The sequence below is a fragment of the Notechis scutatus genome, chromosome 1, assembly GCF_049901735.1.
Source record: "Notechis scutatus isolate UNSWTSFEM ecotype Mainland chromosome 1, rNotScu1.2, whole genome shotgun sequence".
Classification (NCBI taxonomy): Eukaryota; Metazoa; Chordata; class Lepidosauria; order Squamata; family Elapidae; genus Notechis; species Notechis scutatus.
This window is the reverse complement of record NC_142009.1, coordinates 165,874,332-165,894,557: the sequence shown is the minus strand read 5'-3', so window position 1 is coordinate 165,894,557 and position 20,226 is coordinate 165,874,332. Positions and strand designations below refer to the sequence as shown.

Genomic DNA, 20,226 nt, shown 5'->3' with positions numbered 1-20,226 from the left:
CTTATGAGCATAATAATTTACAACCAGGAATCCAGTCCCAACAGCAATTGTAAGTAGACACAAAGTCAGAAAGACTCGTCACTACTCATAATGGAAGAAAGGAGGTAGAGATGATGAATCTCCTTATGCTGTGTCACCTGTAAAGTCATGGAATCAATTATTAACCAATCCATTCTCCTCCACGAAGAGACTAACAACCTACTCTCTAATAAACAATTTGGTTTCAGAAAAAAACTATCCTGTAATCTGCAACTCTTACACTGCAAAAACATACTGTATATTATACCTACAAAGAGTGCAGAGTGCAGAGAAGACAACAAAGATGATAAGGAGTTTGGAGGCTAAATTTTACAATGAATGGCTAAGGTAGACTAACAAAGAGAAGGGTTAGGCATAGCTGTCTTCTGCTACTTGAGGGGTTATCACAGAGAAGAGGAAGTCAACTATTCTCGAAAGCATTTGAGGATAGGACAAGAAACAATGGGTGGAAGCTTGTAAAAGAGAGATCCAATCTGGAACTAAAGAGAAATTGCTGACAGTGGGAATTAATCAATGGAATAGCTTGCCTCCCAAAGTTTGGGTGCTCCATGACTGAAAGTTTTAAAGAAAAGTTTGGATTACCATTTTGTCCAGGATGGTATAAGGTCTCCTGCTTGGGCAGGGAGTTGGAGTAAAAGACCTCCAAAATCCCTTCCAGCCTTATGATTCAATTTGATTCTATTAAGAACACCCTAATTTTTAAAATCTCAGATGAAATTTTAATCTGGAAATAAATTCTCATTCATATTCTTTTCCTTTACTGAGATGCTTAAGTAATGTTCCAAAAAGATGAAATGTTCTGTAGCAAGTTTCTGTCACTTTCAATTTACACTGTTTGTTGCTTCTTATTCAATACACTGCTACTAGAATGAATGTCTGATTGTGGTTCATTAACAAAGATACTGAGTATCTGTCATGTAAGTACACTGATCGCCTGAGCACATTATTACTTTCATATAGCTTGTTCTTGCCTTACTTGGGTTCAACATGCTCTTTCATCATGTGTTGTGATTTCTGATGCTTTCCCAGCATCAAATGCCTCTTTTGATCTAGGAACATGCCTCATCTATGGCTAAAGAGCATTTTTTATACTCTTTCCCAGAGAATATCATTACATCTGGAGGTTAGGCAGTCTCAGTATTCATTCCACAGTTCCATGGCTACAGTGACCTTACAATATCCTGGAGAAGATATGTGTCCAAATGGAAGGATGGAACACTTCTCAATCATAAAACTTCACTCATCATGGTCCTGAAGGCAATCAAGTCCCAGATTCTCCCCAGCATACTCCCCCATCTTAAAAATGAAAAATAGGATTGCAATCACCACAATATCCTTAGGATATTCTTCTCTTGTCATAAATCAGAAAAACCCTGTAAGCGCCTTTCCAGACTATTTTATTATAGCACAAACACTATTATGACTTATACCTACAGTATTACTCATGAGAGCTTATGACTTTTAATAAAATTAATGGCTTGGGTATGTTTTTCTCATTGGTAAGAGTTTAAATTCTTACATATAGAGCAAAGAGTGGTGGTTTTGCACTGAAGATGAACTAGGAGAATTGATGCTTTTAAAAAGAAAAATAAACATACAAATAAAAAAATCCTTAAATTAACAAGCTATTCCTGCTGTCTAAAACTTGTGGTTCTCTTAGTGTGGCTAAAAGCATCATCTTCACCCAACAAGCCTTACATTTTCTAAAAACTTATTGGGGAAAATTATCTCTTTCTGATTAGTCTCTATAACAAAAGCAAACCAATGTTTGAGAATGCAATGCTACTCTAATGTCACATGCTTTAAGAATCCATTCTCACAGCCTCTCCCATACTCCAAAAGCCAATTCAAATGAAACATACAGACAAGCGTTAAATGTATTACTTACTTGGCAACACTTGTTAAATGGAGAATTAATCAAATGAGGAGCTAAGTGGGTAGAGCAGTATCAGCTGAGCTACGTAAGATGAGTCACAAAAGCATTGATAGTTTATGTCAGGACTGGTTTAAGATTATTTTGTTGTCTGAAGCAAAGCAGCAAATAATGCCCCATTTAACTGGGTGCATATCATCCAAAGCTAGCAACCCAATTTTGGTGGATGGAACAGAAAATCCTCTGAGTACCTCCCTGGTATCTAGCATTAATAGAATACTCCCTGGAGTCTGCCCATCAGAGTTGTAACTTGTGATAGTTGTAAAATGGGTTAATCAATATTTTGCAGTAATGGTTAAGTGGATCACCATAATCATTAAGCACCATAATCATTAAGCAAATTAAGTGAATGCCATGGTTAAACAAACCAATGGTTCTCTATGTAGGCAACTTTGCTAAAGAACAAAGTAAATACCAAGGTGTTGGTTTTTTTTTTGCAAAAACATCATAAAATGTTGTCATGTGACACTGCAAAAGCCAAAAATGTGACCTGACTGCCAAGCACCCAAGAACAGTCATAAGATTGCAGGAGGCAGGGGGGAACTATTGGAACTTTGAATCCAGGTTGTAAGTACCCACCAGGTAGATTTATCACAACTTTGAATGGTCATTAAGCAATTTCATACCCACGTTACCTTAGACAATTCACTGTTGGCTACCTTACATTATGAGAATGTTGTGAAACATCTTGCTTGTAAAAATGGCGAGATAACACCCATAACAATCTAAATCAGGGGTGTCAAACTCAAGGCCCATGGGCCGAGTCCGGCCTGCCATGTGGTCAGATTCGGCCCATGGGGCCGTCCTGGTCTACCCAATGCAAAGAGGAAAGATTGGGCCAGCCTGGATTCAGCCCGGTCTACCCAATGCAAACAGGAAACATGCCAGCAGTTTGGGAGTGGTGTCAAAGTAGCCACACCCACCCAGTTGTCCACACTCACCAAGACCCCCCCAGATTAACCACACCCCTGATGTGGCCCTCAGTGAAATTGAGTTTGACACCCTTGATCTAAATAATTTTAGATAGATTACAAGGATCTAAGTTCTTACTGGGAGACCCAGGAAGAAAATCTACGGAATTCAATTTGTTCTGTTTGATTGTGTTGTTACTGCAACATAATTGTTTAATAGCCTATATTATAAAATATTTTGTACTCATGGGGACATCTTATATAGTATTTAACAAATGTTTTTATAGATGAAGTTCTTTAAATAGCACCTGAAAATTAAACTATGAAAACTTTTTCCCCAACTAAGACTAAAACAGAAAACCTACATAAACCAGCAAATAATATTTTATTATTTTTTTAGCTCAGTTTGTCAGCCTCTTTTATTAAATGAAGCTCTACAACAATAATACTCAGTTAATGAAACAAGCAGGAATACAGCCAATTAGATTGCAAAGATTAATAAATTTAATTGACTGAAGGTGTTTATGAAAATGCTGAAGTTTTCCAAAACAGGAGTGATGAAGCACTACAAAGCACTTAGGGCCTATTTAATTTGTCTGCATTAATATATTTATTTTTAACTAATATATTTTCCATTAGTTGAGAAAAAAATTACATATTTTCTGAACCATAGTTTATTTTGCTTAGAGTTGGGACCATCTATTTCACTACATAAAAATTAGTCATTTGTAGACAAATTTATAAATTTAGAGAGAATTCATTAAAAGATTATTAAATACAGCAACTAATTGTGGATTTCCTTTTGCTAACTAGGAAAAGCTTTGCTGAAGGGTAACTTTAGACTCATCTAATGAGTAATCCAACTGAGAATTGTTCCTACTGAGTGTTGTGTTTATTCTGCATTGTCTCCCATGCACAACATTGAAATGCTAAAGAGGATTCATGATGAAATTTCCCTATCCAGATTTTCTTCCTTTAAAAGAACAGGGTCAAGGTATGGACTTGCAAAATTAATTTACATCTAAATGGTCCACCTGCGGAAACTCAGCACTTTGAAGTTTAATTAAAACAAGGAAGCAAAAAGTATTGATGGTTTTTTCCCTCCACAAATTCAAGTTACCTTTTTTCAGATCACTGAATTGCATAGTTATTATCAAAGAAAAACTGCATAGGTAGGTCAAACACTTAGCACACATCAATTCTCACACTCATTACGTGGAAATTTCAATCAAATTATAGTAAATTGGAGATAATGTTATGAACTTGTCCATCTAGTTCATAGAGAAGTAAATAATATAAAATGTATAAATCCTATCTGGATTGAAATAATTTTGTAATATTTTCTAAAATATTCAATCCAGATATACAGTAGGATAGCATATCCTCCCAGGATACTAAATAATTCTCCTGTTGTGCGTCTCCCAACTTTCTATTTCAGGAAAGCAACTGTTAGTCACTTTTCTCCCTGGATACACACACATACACACACACACACACACACACACACACACACACATTTAAAATACACATACACACAGAAAGAGCACCAACGTATTCATGCATGCAGACCATACCATAAAATGTGATTACCCAGGCCCCTCCCCCAAGGGAATGGGAACCTATAATACACTCTGTTGCTGAAAATGTATTGGGAAGGCAGGATAGATGGCCCCGAATATTTTAGAACAATGATTCAAGCCATAAAGTGATGTGTATATAATTGACATGTACTGGATGCAACCGATACCACGTTATATCCCCTTCATTCAGGATTTCTGTGGTTGCTGCCCTCCACTTTCTTTATAACATACTTAAAGGAGGGGGGGGGCAAGTTAAATAAAATGCATATCTTGAGTGATGGCTTCTTGACGTAGGGAAATTCCATGTCAACTTTTGAGGTATTCTCTTATGTGCAGCATCTCTTATGTGAAGCAATTAACTGTTTGTGCTGTTAAAAGGCAATTCTTGGCAATCAAATCCAGGTCTCCTTTAAAATTGCTGCTAATATTGTCTTTGTTCTCCTCTGTTCCTAAGGGAGCCTCATTTTCCTTTGAAAGGCAGTCACCCTCCCCCCAATCCAGTAAGGAGCAGGGCTTGTTTACAGAAGTTACAAGGGGAGAAGAGAAAAAAAGGAGACTTACTTGCAGTATCAATTATCTGAAATATGTTCTTTATCTTTGGTTGTCTGGGTGTCATTGCAGCCATGTTTAAGGTTTCTTTCTTTTTGAGTCCCCTTTTGCCTGTTACCTTTTATTTTTCCATCTTTGGGTGGTTTAAGGGATTTTAAAACATATTTCAGTTTAACTTGTGTAACTTGCAAATTTTAGAGAAAAGGTTGGGAAGGATTCTTTCTCCATTTCTTTCTCTGGTGAAATGTTTCCTACAGAATAGTTGCTCTTTCAACTCTATATCTTCATCATATACTGTATACACCTCAAAATAGTACTGTATTCATGGGTTTTGTGTTCTCCACTTCTTTTTTGGGAAGAGTCCCAGAACTCATGCTCCAGGGCCCTACAGAATAAACAGCTCTTGGAGGAATCAACTTTCAAGGTAGGTTCATCACACCATCTCTCACGGACACACCTCCCACCTCCCAGCTTCACTTCTTCCTTTCTTCTTTGGTAAGCTTTTAGGAACATTGGCCAAATCCACAGATGGCAAAGTCTACCCTACAATAACTGACTACTTCTTAAGGTATAAATAAGGTTATTGTTATAACCACAAGTCATAACAACCTAGCACAGTATAATAAAACAAAATAAATAAAAATAGTGCTGTATGCAAAGAGATCAAAACAGAATAAATTCAGGGCTATGATTATAAACATAGTTTTTGCCTTCACCACTATTACAATAAGATATTGTAAAGTCTTATATGAAAACATATTTGTTCATGAGGAATTGGGGAAACAGTTGACTGTAATATCTATTGGAGTATCCACAACACTCAGATCTAACCGTGCTTCATCAGTATCCTGGAAGAATGGATAACTTTTAAATGAATTTAATTTTATAAGACCCTATAACCCAGTTTGTAGCCAAATACTGTTCAGTAGCAGTGAAAATAAGGCACTAACAAATGTAAAGTCACCCATAATTATAACTCAGTTTATTTGTTGACCACCCCAATGCCATTCTAATGTTTTGCTCTATTTTTTTTGCTGCCTTTACTAGAGTTCAAATCTCTGCCTCTTACCCCTAACAAGGAATAGTGTGATATAGTGCAGGGGAAGGGCAGAACAGCCATATCTAGAGGTCCCTGCCTAATCTGCCCCACAGAATTGGTATGAAGATAACATTGAAGAGCAGAACCCAAAAACCTGTACCCCAAAACCAGCAATACAAAAATATGCTGACTTTTAAATAAAGGGTTTAAAAATTCATGCAGAAATGGGATGAACAAGTAAGGTTTCAACAAGTTGGGAAGCTATAGACTTTAAATCAACTTATTTTTTTTTACCTCTAAACTCTCAAAGATGCTACTGATATGTCAGTAAAAAACTGGCATAGATGAGAACCCTTAGTGTAGAAAAAGGTGCTCCCTTGCATCTTGAAATGAAAATTCAAAATTTCAAACTCATCCCCACTCCCAAACTGCTATGCCATTATCTTATAGGCATAGAATCTGCACAGAAATCAGATGAAATTGCAAATCTAAGGGTAGGTCAAAGGACAATGAAGAGGATCAGTTCATTTTTTAAAAAGGATATTGTATCTATGTGCTGGCAAAAAAAAAAGCTGGTGAAAATCTCTGAAGCACTCACTCTTATACTGTGCTCTTTGAACAACTATTTCTAGCGAAGCATTATGCGGTTTTAATTTGAGAAAAGGATCTGTGAAGCCAGTGTAGATCATAAATAAATAAATAAATAACCCTTCTTTTACAGGTGAAACTCGAAAAATTAGAATATTGTGCAAAAGTTCATTTATTTCAGTAATGCAACTTAAAAGGTGAAACTAATATATGAGATAGACTCATTACATGCAAAGCAAGATAGTTCAAGCTGTGATGGGTCATAATTGAGATGATTATTGCTTATAACTCATGAAAACCCCAAATCCACATCTCAGAAAATTAGAATATTACATGCAATCAATAAAACAAGGATTGTACATAGAACAATATCGGACCTCTGAAAAATATAAGCATGCATATATACTCAGTACTTGGTTTGGGCCCCTTTTGCAGCAATGACTGCCTCAATGCGGCGTGGCATGTAAGCTATCAGCCTGTGGCACTGCTGAGGTGGTATGGAAGACCAGGATGCTTCAATAGCGGCCTTCAGCTCTTCTGCATTGTTCGGTCTCATGTCTCTCATCTTTCTCTTGGCAATGCCCCATAGATTCTCTATGGGGTTCAGGTCAGGCGAGTTTGCTGGCCAATCAAGCACAGTAATCCCACGGTCATTGAACCAGGGTTTGGTGCTTTTGGCAGTGTGGGCAGGTGCCAAGTCCTGCTGGAAAATGAAGTCAGCATCCCCATAAAGCTTGTCTGTGGAAGGAAGCATGAAGTGCTCCAAAATCTCCTGGTAGATGGTTGCATTGACACTGGAGTTAATGAAGCACAGTGGACCAACACCAGCAGATGACATGGCTCCCCAAATCAACACAGACTGTGGAAACTTCACACTGGACTTCAAGCATCTTGCAGTGTGTGCCTCTCCATTCTTCCTCCAGACTCTGGGTCCTTGGTTTCCAAATGAGATGCAAAAGTTGCTCTCATCAGAAAAGAGGACTTTGAACCACTGAGCAACAGACCAGTTCTGTTTTTCTTTAGCCCAGGTAAGACGCTTCTGACGTTGTTTGTTGTTCAGGAGCGGCTTGACAAGAGGAATACAACATTTGAAGCCCATGTCCAGGATCCATCTGTGTGTGGTGGCTCTTGATGCACTGACTCCAGCCTCAGTCCACTCCTTGTGAAAATCCCCAACACTTTTGAATGGCCTTTTCCTGACAATTGTCTCCAGGCTGCGGTCATCCCTGCTGCTTGTGCACCTTTTTCATCCACACTTTTCCCTTCCACATAACTTTCTATTAATGTGCTTTGATACAGCACTTTGGGAACACCCAACTTTTTTTGCAATTACCTTTTGAGGCTTTCCCTCCTTATGGAGGGTGTCAATGATGGTTTTCTGCACAACTGTCAGGTCAGCGGTCTTTCCCATGATTGTGCTTCCTACTGAACCAGACTGAGAGACCATTTAAAGGCTTAGGAACCCTTTGCAGGTGTTATGGCTTAATTAGCTGATTAGAGGGACACTTTGAGCCTAGAATATTGAACCTGTTCACAATATTCTAATTTTCTGAGATTGTGGATTTGGGGTTTTCATGAGCTGTAAGCCATAATCATCTCAATTATGACAAATCATGGCTTGAACTATCTTGCTTTGCATGTAATGAGTCTATCTCATATATTAGGTTCACCTTTTAAGTTGCATTACTGAAATAAATGAACTTTTGCACGATATTCTAATTTGTTGAGTTTCACCTTTATGTTCCATGGCAAAGACTACAATTATAGCATGTGTTAACATCTAGAACATGGAGGCACTTGCTTGGCTAAAGATGCCCTAGCAGGATCCACTGGGCTTTTGCATATGTATTGCTGGTGTCAGACGATCTGTGGTGGATCACTCAGTGCTTTCTTGTGCAGTCCAATCTATGCACAGAATGTGTAACAACCCTAAGCTTTGAATGGCAAGCAGCAGCATTGCTGGCATTGCCCACTATGGCTGAGCTGTCTTCTTGGTTTCTTGTCACAATCTGTCACTGATATTTATAGAATTGATTGCACTGGCTACCAGTTCATTTCAGAGTACAGTTTAGGGCCCAATTATCACCTTGAAAACCCTACCTGTCTGTTTTCTTTGTGAACTTGCCTCTGGATCTCTGGAGAGATCAGTTGCTATGTTCCTCTGACATTTTAAGACAGGAAAGGGTGGCACTGCAAATGGCCCCATGGAGCTTAAGCAATGTTACTTGTTGTTTGCCTTTCACCAACAGATAAAAAGGTTTTAGAAATGAGGATCTGATTCTATTATGAAGGACTAGTTTTGTTTTTGTGTGTATTCTTTAATTTCTGCTTTTAGGTCTTCATGGGTTTTATTATACGTATTCCTTTGCATTGTAAAACACTTTGAGCAATTGCTTCTAAAATAAATTAAGAGCAAGTCACTGAAAATGGGGAGTAACTTTCTGCATATTTGGAGTGGAGTGGGAAAAAATTCTTAATATTTTCAGGGACAGGGGAAATGTGCAGGGAATTATACAAAAGGCCTCCTTCTTTACTTATCCCCACCCCCAATTAAAACACAACAAAACAGGCTTTGTGACTGTGTGAAAGTGATAGCAGAGATTTCAGAGCCAGATGGTACATGCGACAATTTCCTCACATGCACCGTAGCAGTTTGGAGAGAAGAAGATCCCTGTCTCTGCACTCAAGTAAAATCTATTTTAAAAGTGGATGGGAGAACTCTTAAATAAGACTGATCAAAATATGAACTCCTGTTCTTATAAAATGTTCTCGAAAAGCATTAAACATTTTTTCAGCAAACCAGGTTTCACTGTCCTATCCTGAATATTTTCAAAAAAGTAGGTTTATTAAGACATTTCCAATACATCCTCAAATATAACAATGTTAGACTTTTGTGCAAGTTTTCTAGATTATTTCTTGTTTCACAAAGTAGCTAATCACCATTTTTAGTTTTAAAGTTGTAGCAACGTTTCAGCAGAATCTCATCTGCCATCATCAGGCTTCTGTATTGTGTCCGTCTGTGAGTCAGACTTTTACAGTGGTTTCAGATTTAAATTTGGGGCAGCCTATTGCTGTGCCAGAATGGTTTTTCTTCATCCTGATTGGTTGGGAGTCTTGGTCTGTGTTTATTGGTCTCGGAGTTTCCTGTGTTCTGCTTGATTGGTGTCTCTGATATCTTCTGTCTGTTTTTGGCTCTTTTTGTATCTTGATTGGCTGGCAGCATTGTGTTACTTTATTGGAGGCCTTTAGTGCAGCTTGGCTTCGGGTAAACCGGCTATCATTAGTTAGGCAAACACCTGGGCACAAACAGATCCCCCTGATACCTCCAGCTCAAACACATCCCAACCAGGCACCCAGATGAAACCCAGCTGCCTAACTAATGATAGCCGTCCATTTACCCAAAGCCAAGCTGCACTAAAGGCCTCCAATAAAGTAACACAATGCTGCCAGCCAATCAAGATACAAAAAGAGCCAAAAAACAGACAGAAGATATTAGAGACACCAATCAAGCAGCACACAGCAAACTCCGAGACCAATAAACACAGGCGAAGACTCCCAACCAATCAGGATGAAGAAAAACCATTCTGGCACAGCAATAGGCTGCCCCAAATTTAAATCTGAAACCACTGTAAAGTACTCACAGACGACACGATACAGAAGCCTGTGATGGCAGTGAGATTCTGCTGAAACGTTGCTACAACTTTAAAGCACAACTATAATGTGGGAAAATGAACAAAGCTGAAGGCCATTCTTAAGAATATATATATATATATATATATATAGCTTGGTTCAGGTATTTTCCCACGTCATTGTAGTTGTGCTTTTAAAGTTGTAGCAACGCTTTCGGCAGAATCTCATCTGCCATCATCAGGCTTCTGTATAGTGTTCATCTGTGAGTCAGACTTTTATGGTGGTTTCAGATTTAAATTTGGGGCAGCCTATTGCTGTGCCAGAATGGTTTTTTCTTCATCCTGATTGGTTGGAGTCTTGGTCTGTGTTTATTGGTCTTGGAGTTTGCTGTGTTCTGCTTGATTGGTGTTTCTAATATCTTCTGTCTGTTTTTGGCTCTTTTTGTATCTTGATTGGCTGGCAACATTGTGTTACTTTATTGGAGGCCTTTAGTGCAGCTTGGCTCCGGGTAAATGGATGGCTATCATTAGTTAGGAAGCTAGGTTTCATCTGGGTGCCTGGTTGGGGTGTGTTTGAGCTGGAGGTATCAGGGGGATCTGTTTGTGCCCAGGTGTTTGCCTGGCTTGTGGTGTGGAGATTTTTTTGTTTGTGAGTGCAGGCTTCCAAATGATTGACAGTCTGGTGGAATCATCTCTTCTATTCATGCTTTCTGGTCTTTTTTCAATCTCTATGGCTTCTCTGATGATTCTGTGGCTGGGGTTTTCTATAGTGGCTAGGGTTTTGGTGCCATTGAAGTTGATGCTATGACCTGTGGCTTCCATGTGTTGGACTAGTGAGGAAGTGTGTTCCAGCTTTTTGACTGCATTTTTGTGTTCATCCAGGCGGGTACTTATTCTTCTATTGGTCTGTCCAATGTATGTGGCCGGGCATGATGCACAGGGGACTTTGTATATGCCTTGGTTTTCCAGGTCAATTTTATCTTTGGGGTTTCTAAGGATGGCTGCTATTTTTCTGTCTGTTTTGAAGGCAGTCTTGATGTGATGTCTGTATAGTATCTTACTAATTTTGTCTGTAGTACCTCTTATGTAGGGCAGGACAGCTGTTCCATAGGTCTGTTCATCTTCTGGGTCTCTATTATGTCTCCGTGTGTTTTTGTGGATCAAGCTGGTGATTTTGCTTTTGTGGAAGAAGCCTGATGATGGCAGATGAGATTCTGCCGAAACATTGCTACAACTTTAAAAGCACAACTACAATGACGTGGGAAAATACCCGAACAAAGCTGAATGCCATACATGTAAGCACCCACAAAAACTTAAGAAAACAAATATATATATAAATACCCAAACAAAGCTGAATGCCATATATATATATATATATATATATGTATATACACATACACACAGAGAGAGAGAGAGAGAGAGAGAGAGAGAGAGAGAAATTTAATTCAACTAACCATGAGCAAAATACTTACTGCAGTTCTCAGGCCTCTGATTTCTGTGGATGACAGTTTTCTGATTAGGTGAGCTGAAGAGGCTGGTCCAGTTGATAGTATGATAGTAGCATAAGTTACTGTTGTCAGTTATGTAGACATTCCCAGCACTGATGTGCTTCAGGGACTGGAACTGGAGAGATCTAATTCCTTGCTGCTTGAGAATAAGCAAGGAAAGACCACTGGAAAAAGAAAACAGCAAATCCATGTGTTGTGCATATGTGAGTTAGAAACCTATCCTGTTAATTTAAGAATTTGAAGCTAAACGAATGGAAAAGCAGTTTAATTTAGGCCCCTTCTCTTCATTTTTACACCAGTCAATCATATGACACTAGGAGGAAACACTACACAAAGCCACAAATACTCAAGGAACTAAAATTAGCTTCATAAAAACCAACCATCAGAGATCTGCGCTAACCCAAATATGCTTTTCCTGAACCATAACTAAAAAGATAGATATCATCATTATCAGGCATGACTGATTTATTTAAATGCTAAAAATATAGCCGGTTAATTAATGCAAGCATTAAGCTACAGCTTTTTCAAATTACAGTTGTCCCTGAACTAGGATATGCTGGAACACAACCAAGTAGAGAATCATGCTGAATGAAACAGCTGAACAGGAAGGGAAGCCTGCAGTATTTGCCACAATCACTAGAAAGAGCCAAAAAGAGCCACTACTGTGCTATTATTTAATTAATGCAGAGGGTACCTATTGGTGACCCAAATGTATTGCTTTTCCATATGACTGCAGTAGAAGAGAAATTTGAAAATGACCGTAAACTCCTCCTGCCATTAGAAATGTTTCTCTGGTGTTCAACAATGTTATCAGTATAACAGATACTGCATTTGTGTTTTTGCTTTTTTTCTTTCCTGCTCTGACTTGGAATGATCTTTTTCATTTTATCACTGTATCTCAAGATAGTGAAATAAAGAAGCCTGCCACAGCTAACCTTATAATCGTTAAATCTCTCTGTGAGAGTGGTTGCCTATACCAAGATGTGCTCCAAGATGAAAATAAAAAATAAAAATGAATGTGTTACAAGAAATACTGTATTTTTCACTATGGAAAATGTAGACATTTAGCATCTCATCTAAAAATCAGCCAGGACAGGGTTTGAGTTTTAACATAATTTAAAGACCCAAATGGACTTTGATCCAAAAGTAGTGCAGTGGCCTAGATTTACACAATTGTAAAATTAAAGGAGAATCTATCAGTTTACATTGGACTTTGTGACAAAATATTATATAGCATTCTTTTGGCGATCTTCTGTATGGATATCAATATTAGCAACTTAAATAAAATTTACTTACTTAAATTCAAAAATTCAAATTCAACATTAGCCAAAATAAAATGGATTCAAAATACACCGGGGTTCATGGTTTGTAGTTATTAGGATGAATTAGCAATACAGGTAATATTCTAATCTGCTTGCTGAAAATTCCTTTTTCGGTAAAGATACAAAGCCTTTGCTGATTCATTCTCCCTTTTTTACCAGAAGATAAGCTCATTTGAGAAAGAGGTATATGGAGAAAGAATAAGGAGAAGTTGGACCCGAACTGCCATTTTGAAAAGGAGCAGGAATTATGGGAGACAACAGAAATTGGTACGGGGAATGGAGCCCCCTTTCAGTCTTTAGAAGCACCATGTTTAATAAAATTATTTAGGGAAAATGCATACAACTGCTCAAAGCTGCCATTTCTAAAATAATTTCAAAATAAATAATTATAATAGGCACCTTGGGTGCAATCCCAAAACATCTGGAACATTACTTGAAGACCATTGGCCTTGACAAAATCATCATCAGTCAATTGCAAAAGGCAGCTTTGCTTAGAAAAGTTTACATCTTGCAATGATGCCTCTAACACCATCAAATATAAACGTCTGCCCATTCGGTCATTCCATGTCAAGTGGTCTGGGGGTCACCGCACAACCATCACGGATTTCGATGAAATTTTGTGTGAACATGCACACATGTCCCCAATGAACATTGGTGAAGTGTTATGTTTGCCGATGCAATACTTGTGGAGATATAGCATTTTTTGACCCCATACCACAGCCTTCTACAGTATGACTCTGAGGTTTCAGCAACTTTGAGACACTATCGCCAGCAATATTTTGTTGAGAGAAACAAAACTTGGCCATCTTGTATAACTTTTTGTGCTCTATTAAGCAAAATAATAAAAACATTCTCATGAGCAATCTCCATCTAGAACATTTGGAGCAAATTTGGCCAAAAATATTGCGGTTTGAAAAAAGGTTAAAATTTGGCTTTTATATCTCTGGAAGGAAAGGTATGATAATGTAAAACTTTGTGTGTAATAACTTTAGCAACACAATGTTTTCGAATGTAAAATTTCATTCTCCTACTGCTTTCCAATAGTTTACAAATTGGGTGTAAAGGTGACGGTTTTTGTAAAAACGCCAAAAATAGGGTATTTTCAGCCTGCCTTTACAAAAAAAGACTTTCTGGAAACTATGTTAAATCATTCTCATTAGAAAGAGCATGTTTCAAACCCCCTAAAAAAGCAGGGTTGGTTTTTCATCACTGACATATAAAGCCCTAAAAATTGGGGACAAAGTGAGGATGTTGCTATGGCAATATCATGTACGTCAACATGCATTCTTTTATATTGTGCCGTTCTCATTTCATTTATGCCGTTGTTTAAAGTGTGTAATTCATTTCTTGCATGGTATATGAATCTGTTAGTCTACTAGCAGTGCTTCTACTGTAATGACAGAGGTTAAATGTGCTGTAAGTACTTTACTGAAGCTACACGTAAGCATGTTCTGGCTATAGGATTCTGAACTGTCCAGGTGTAGTTGTCATATTTCTGTCATAATATTAGAACCTTATATAACTTCTGTGTTTCAGATTTTGCAGTAATACATTTTATATTATTGCAAATTTCCATAATACGTGAAATGGATGTTGACGAGTCAAGTAGCAATTCTACTTTGCCCAAATGCGTTGTTGGAGAAAAATTGTCGTCAACTTGCCACCATGGTTCATTTTATTCTAACGAAGTTGGGCTGCATTATGTGGACAGTTTCTCTATTGAAGAAAAAATACTCATTATTCAATGATCGGAGGTTGAGTTGATGAGCAAATCTGCTTGCATCACAAAGCCATGTATCTGAAAAAGTACGACATGAAGCAAAAGTCATACTGCAACCCATTTGACAAACAAAATCACATAGCTAAACATGGGCTGTTGAAAGTTGATCTAGCCATGTCCAATGATTTAACAAAAGTGGCAAAAACAAATGTGAAGCCAGTTCAAAAGATTTGTTCCAAGTGTAAAGCCAAATACATTTCCATGGTCCAAAGCATGGCAGACTCTTTGTCGTCAGATAATTATGATATGGACGGTTCAGACACTGTTAATCGGAGTTTGAGCAATTTAGGGGCTTCTCCATTGAAAATTTGGAAGTTAAGCAGTAGGGATAAAACTGGCTATGTGAAATGAAATATTGAACATGTGCAGAAAGTGATAGCAAACAAAATAATGTTAGCCGCTGGAGTAGCAGCTGTAGATATTTGGCAAACTAGCAAGTCTGCTGTTAAGGAATGCCAGTCCCGTAAGGATTACGCTGACGTAATTGAAGACATGAAAATTAAAATTAAAATATTAGATTGATGAAAGTTCAATTATTGACTTTGCTGCCAAAGAGTTGGTAGATACTGGTGACAGCAAAAACGTTTGGCATTTCAAAACATATGGTTAAAACAGCGAGAAAAATTAAAAAGGGAGAGGCATTTGTGCACTACCAGATGCAAAAGTTGAAAAACCACTGCCAAAGGAAACCGTCGAAAGAGTTCGAGATTTCTACGAGGATGATGTATTTAGCAGGATGTGCCCCAGCAAAAAGGATTGTGTTTCCATTCCGTTTGATGGCATCAAGGTTCACAAACAAAAGCAGTTGCCACTGTGCAATCTGAAAGAACTGTATGTGGCATATCTAAACAAATATGTGCTGAAATTGGTTTCTCCAAATTCTGTAAACTCAGACCAAAGTGATGTGTCACTGTCTGTGCCTCAGGCACACATTCCATCTGCATCTGCACCATTCATCAAAATGTTAAGCTTATGCTACAAGGTGCCAACATTAAAGAGGACTACAAGTGCTCTTGGGAAAGGCAGTTTGCGATCTGAACACCAAAGATTGTATGTTGCAGCGATGCCAAAACTGCCCTGGTGAAGAGGCACTGATAGCGCATTTGGATGAAATATTCAAAGACTAGGATTCAGAAAAATCAATAGAATTCGAACAATGGGTTCATACTGACCATGTAATGCTGGAAACAAATGTTCTCACTGTTGACAGCTTCGTTGAAAAACTTGCTAGCAAAATGTGGAAACTGACTGGCAACCACTTCGTTTCAAAACAGCAAAATGAATATTTGAAGTCATTGAAAGCCGGCCTAAAACAAACCGAACTGATTGTACTGATGGATTTTGTGGAGAATTACTCATTTGTGATCCAAGATGCTGCTCAAGGCTTTCACTGGAAGAATTCGCAAGGCACAGTGCATCCATTCATCACTTATTATGTCGATAAAGATGGCATGCTGCAAATTGTCAACTGTTGCATAATTTCTGATCATATGCAACATGATACAGTTTCCATGCATGTGTTAATTCGGAAGTTGATTGAGTTTTTGATGACTAAAACAAGGATTACAAGAATATACTACTTTAGTGACGGTTCAGTGGTACAATACAAAAATTACAAAAATTTTGTCAATCTGTGCAATCACTAACATTATTTTGAAATTGAGACTGACAATTTGAAATTGAGGAAATTTTGATCAAACAAAATGATGCATTGGTAACATTTATGCATCTACGAGGCCCTGCTGATTCATTGTATTGACTGAAAGACAAGATGTTTGTTGGGTTCCAGAACCACACCTTATTTGCATGCTTCCAGCACCTTCAGTTACATCATCAGATTGACAGTATCAATTCCCAGAAGCTAAAGAACATGGTCAATAATAAATAAGCGATCGTTGGAATTTGGCAGTTTATATGAACAGTACGGACTTCAGCTTGGGAACCATCTTCGTAGTTGACAGCTTTGGGGCGTGGGACTCAATACATCCAATGTGAAAGGCCAAGTCAGATAAGAATAAATTAAACAAAAGAGGAGCCAGAACACAACCCTGCCTTACTCCGTTCTTAATCGGGATAGGATTTGAAAGTTCTCCCTGCAAACCACACCTGACCTGACTAGAGGTCTGGTTGTACAAGGATCTAATTAGGAACAGAAGTGAAGTTAAACTCAAGCGAGGAATCTTCCAAGGTGACTCATTATCACCTCTTTTATTTGTACTTTCAATGGTGCCACTAACAAGCATTTTGGACAAAATGAACTGTGGCTATGAATTGGCTAAAAAAGGGATGGAAATTTGCCATTTGCTCTACAAGGAAGATTTAAAACTGTTTGGAAAAACAAAAACTGAATTGAACTCACTGCTGAAAAGCACTGAGGAGCAGAGACATTGAGACACTGAGATGCAATTTGGCATTGATAAATGTGCAACAATTGCTGTTAAGGCAGGAAAAATGGCTGAAAATGATGGATTCAAACTTGATAATGAAGCATGGACATCAGAAGAAGGGTACAAGTACTTAGGAGTTTTGGAAGTTTTGAAATCATTGCTGAAGGAGGTGAACAATGGAAACCTCTTTAAAACAAGATTGAAAGCAGAATATTGAAACAACTGAGCATTGAGTTTCTAACTGGAAAAAGAAGCCTATGCACAGTCAATATCTGAAGGATATTGAAGGAAAGGTATATACAAAGCTAACATAGAGATGGTTGAGATCAGGGATGCTGAAGAAGGAAATTGAAGGCTTCATTTTGGCTGCCCAAGAACAAACCTTGCAGACCAGTTCTATGAAAGCAAAAATTCAACATGTCAGTAACAACAAATGTCGCTTATGCAATGAGAAAGATGAAACAGTGGCTCACCTTATCAGTGGCTAAAGCAAAATTCCACAAACTGATTATCTACGACATCATGATCAAGTTGTCAAAATATATTGAAAGCTTTGCCAGAAGTTTGGGTTCCAATGCAACAAAAATTACTGGGAACATCAAATTGACAAAGTTCTTCTAATGTTGTGGGACTTTTGGATCCAAACAGATATCTGGCACACAACTTGCCTGACATCACTTTTTGTGGAAAATAAAATAATCCGGTTCATTGATATTGCAATACTGAGTGATGGATGAATTGAAGACAAACAACAAGACAAAATAACAAAATACCGATATCTGAAAATTGAAGTTGAGTGATTGTGGAGGAAGAAATTAATGGTTGTACCAATAGTATTAGGAGCCTCTTGGAGCAATGCCCAAAGGGTTGCCTAGATACATGGAAATTTTGAACTTATCAGAGTTGAATATTCTGACTTTGCAAAAAATCCACCTTACTTGAAACTGCCTATATACTCAGACATTACCTTAACAACTCTTAGATGCTTGCTTAGGACTTATAATGCTAAGTTTCTATCAGTTTCAGACTGTGAATCAAATTGAAGATTAAAATAATAACAATAACAACAACAACAATAATATAATCATTATCATCATCTGGCTGACTGTGCAATGAACTATAATAATAATAGTGGATGTGGCAATAGCTGAAGACAGCAGAATAGAAAATAAAGAACAAGATAACAAAATATCTGAAAATAGAAATAGAATAACTGTGGAAAATGAAAGCAAAGTAGTATTGATAGGTGACTTGGGTGCAAACTCAAAATACCTGGACTTGAACACCATCAGCATTGACAAAGCTACCATTGGTTAATTGCAAAAGGCAACTTTACTTGGAACAGTTTATATCCTGTGACAATCATCAAAGAAGAGCATTCCTCTATCCCAGGTTTTTGGGAAGGACTCAACAGATGGATAAAAATACCAAATCCAGTAGAAACATCTGGTTGACTGTGCAATGAACCATAATACTACAATTATAAAATCCATAAACAAGTAGTCACTAACGTAATTAAAATGGCAAACAATGAGAAATACTAAACAGGAGTATAAATAGAATAGATGGAGCCAAGAACAGAAATGCATTCAAGTGTAGGTACTTCCCTGTGTTAGAATTGAGGAAAAATCCAAGCTGCTGTTTCTGGCAGCCTAGTACCAAAGGATCAGTTATGAGACCAAAAGTTTAAATCAAAATGTCAACACTATTTTAATACATTATAATTCCTAAGCATTTTTTTAAATAAATGAGAGTATTAAAGATAGAAATATATATTCATATATAGATATATGTATATCCTACCTGTATAATGCTCTTCCACCAATAGTTACCAGATTTGAAAACACACTAAAATCTGTCATATTTTCAGGCCAGGATTGTATGTTCAGGAATCCTATGGAAGATGAAATCAGAGGAGTTAGAAAATGTGCCTGATGCAATTATGGCAGCATTTCATACTTGAAAACTGTCTATATTAAGAGCAGGGAACATTTGGAGCTGTCCAACCTGTAAATTTAGAGCAGAGGTTATTATCAATAATGTACTCCACAAGGGAGTTATTTGAAAAATAACTGGGGAAAAAAACCCTCCAAACCAAACAAAATTATAACAAAGGCTCTGTAATGGTAATATACTGTAAGTAGTATGGCTTAAATTTTAATATATAAAATTAAATAATATGTATTAATATTAAAAATTAATATATAAATAGGAATTTGTTATTGAAACATAAAAGAAAAGCTAGAGTGGGAAGAGATATAATAGATCATCATATTTTGATGAATTTTAGACCTCAAGCTGGAATAGAATAATTCAAAAGAATTGAAATTTGAGGTAACCCTCAGCAGCTTCTGAATTTAGGCGGAGTAAGTGCCTCTCTCGCTCTCTTTGCAGGAAGTTTTGGAACTGCTTTGGACAAATTCAAATAATTGGAATCAGATGGTTTACACCCCAGGTTTCTGAAGGAGATGTGATCTCAGAACTACTGAACAGAATCTTTCAGCACTCCTGGAGCACCAGGGAACAATCAGAGGACTGGAAAAGAGCTGATGCAGTTTCAATCTTCAAAGGGGGGGGGGGAGTGGATTCAGGAAATTACAGACCAATCAGCTTGATATCAATACCTGGGAAAATCCAGGAAGACATAGTCAAGCAGCAGATTTGTGAGTACCTAGAAATGAACAAGGTGATTACTACAAGCCAGAATAGGTTTGCTAAAAGTAGGCCACGCCAAACAAATCTTACTGCCTTCTTTGATAAAGTGACTAAATTAGTGGAATGAGAACATGCTAAGGATATAGTATACTTAGATTTCAGTAATTCATTTGACAAAGTAGACCGCACCCTACTTCTTGGTAAGTCAAGACTATGCAGCATAGACAGTACCATTACAAGATGAATTTGAAATTGACTGATCAACCACATTCAGCATGTGGTATCTCAAGATTCTATCTTGTGACC

General features: G+C 37.6%; 1 protein-coding gene across 4 annotated transcripts in view; it reads right to left on the bottom strand.

Annotated features, from left to right (window-relative positions):
- Positions 1-20,226, bottom strand: part of ERBB4 (erb-b2 receptor tyrosine kinase 4) — a 942,903-nt gene that overhangs the window by 225,231 nt on the left and 697,446 nt on the right. For all 4 annotated transcript variants that reach the window (XM_087949416.1, XM_087949418.1, XM_087949415.1 and 1 more), the window contains exons 11-12: positions 19,069-19,159; positions 11,741-11,940 (exon numbers count right to left, since the gene is read on the bottom strand). In XM_087949416.1, the coding sequence (XP_087805542.1) occupies positions 11,741-11,940; positions 19,069-19,159 (291 nt within the window). The remainder of the gene's footprint in view (positions 1-11,740; positions 11,941-19,068; positions 19,160-20,226) is intronic.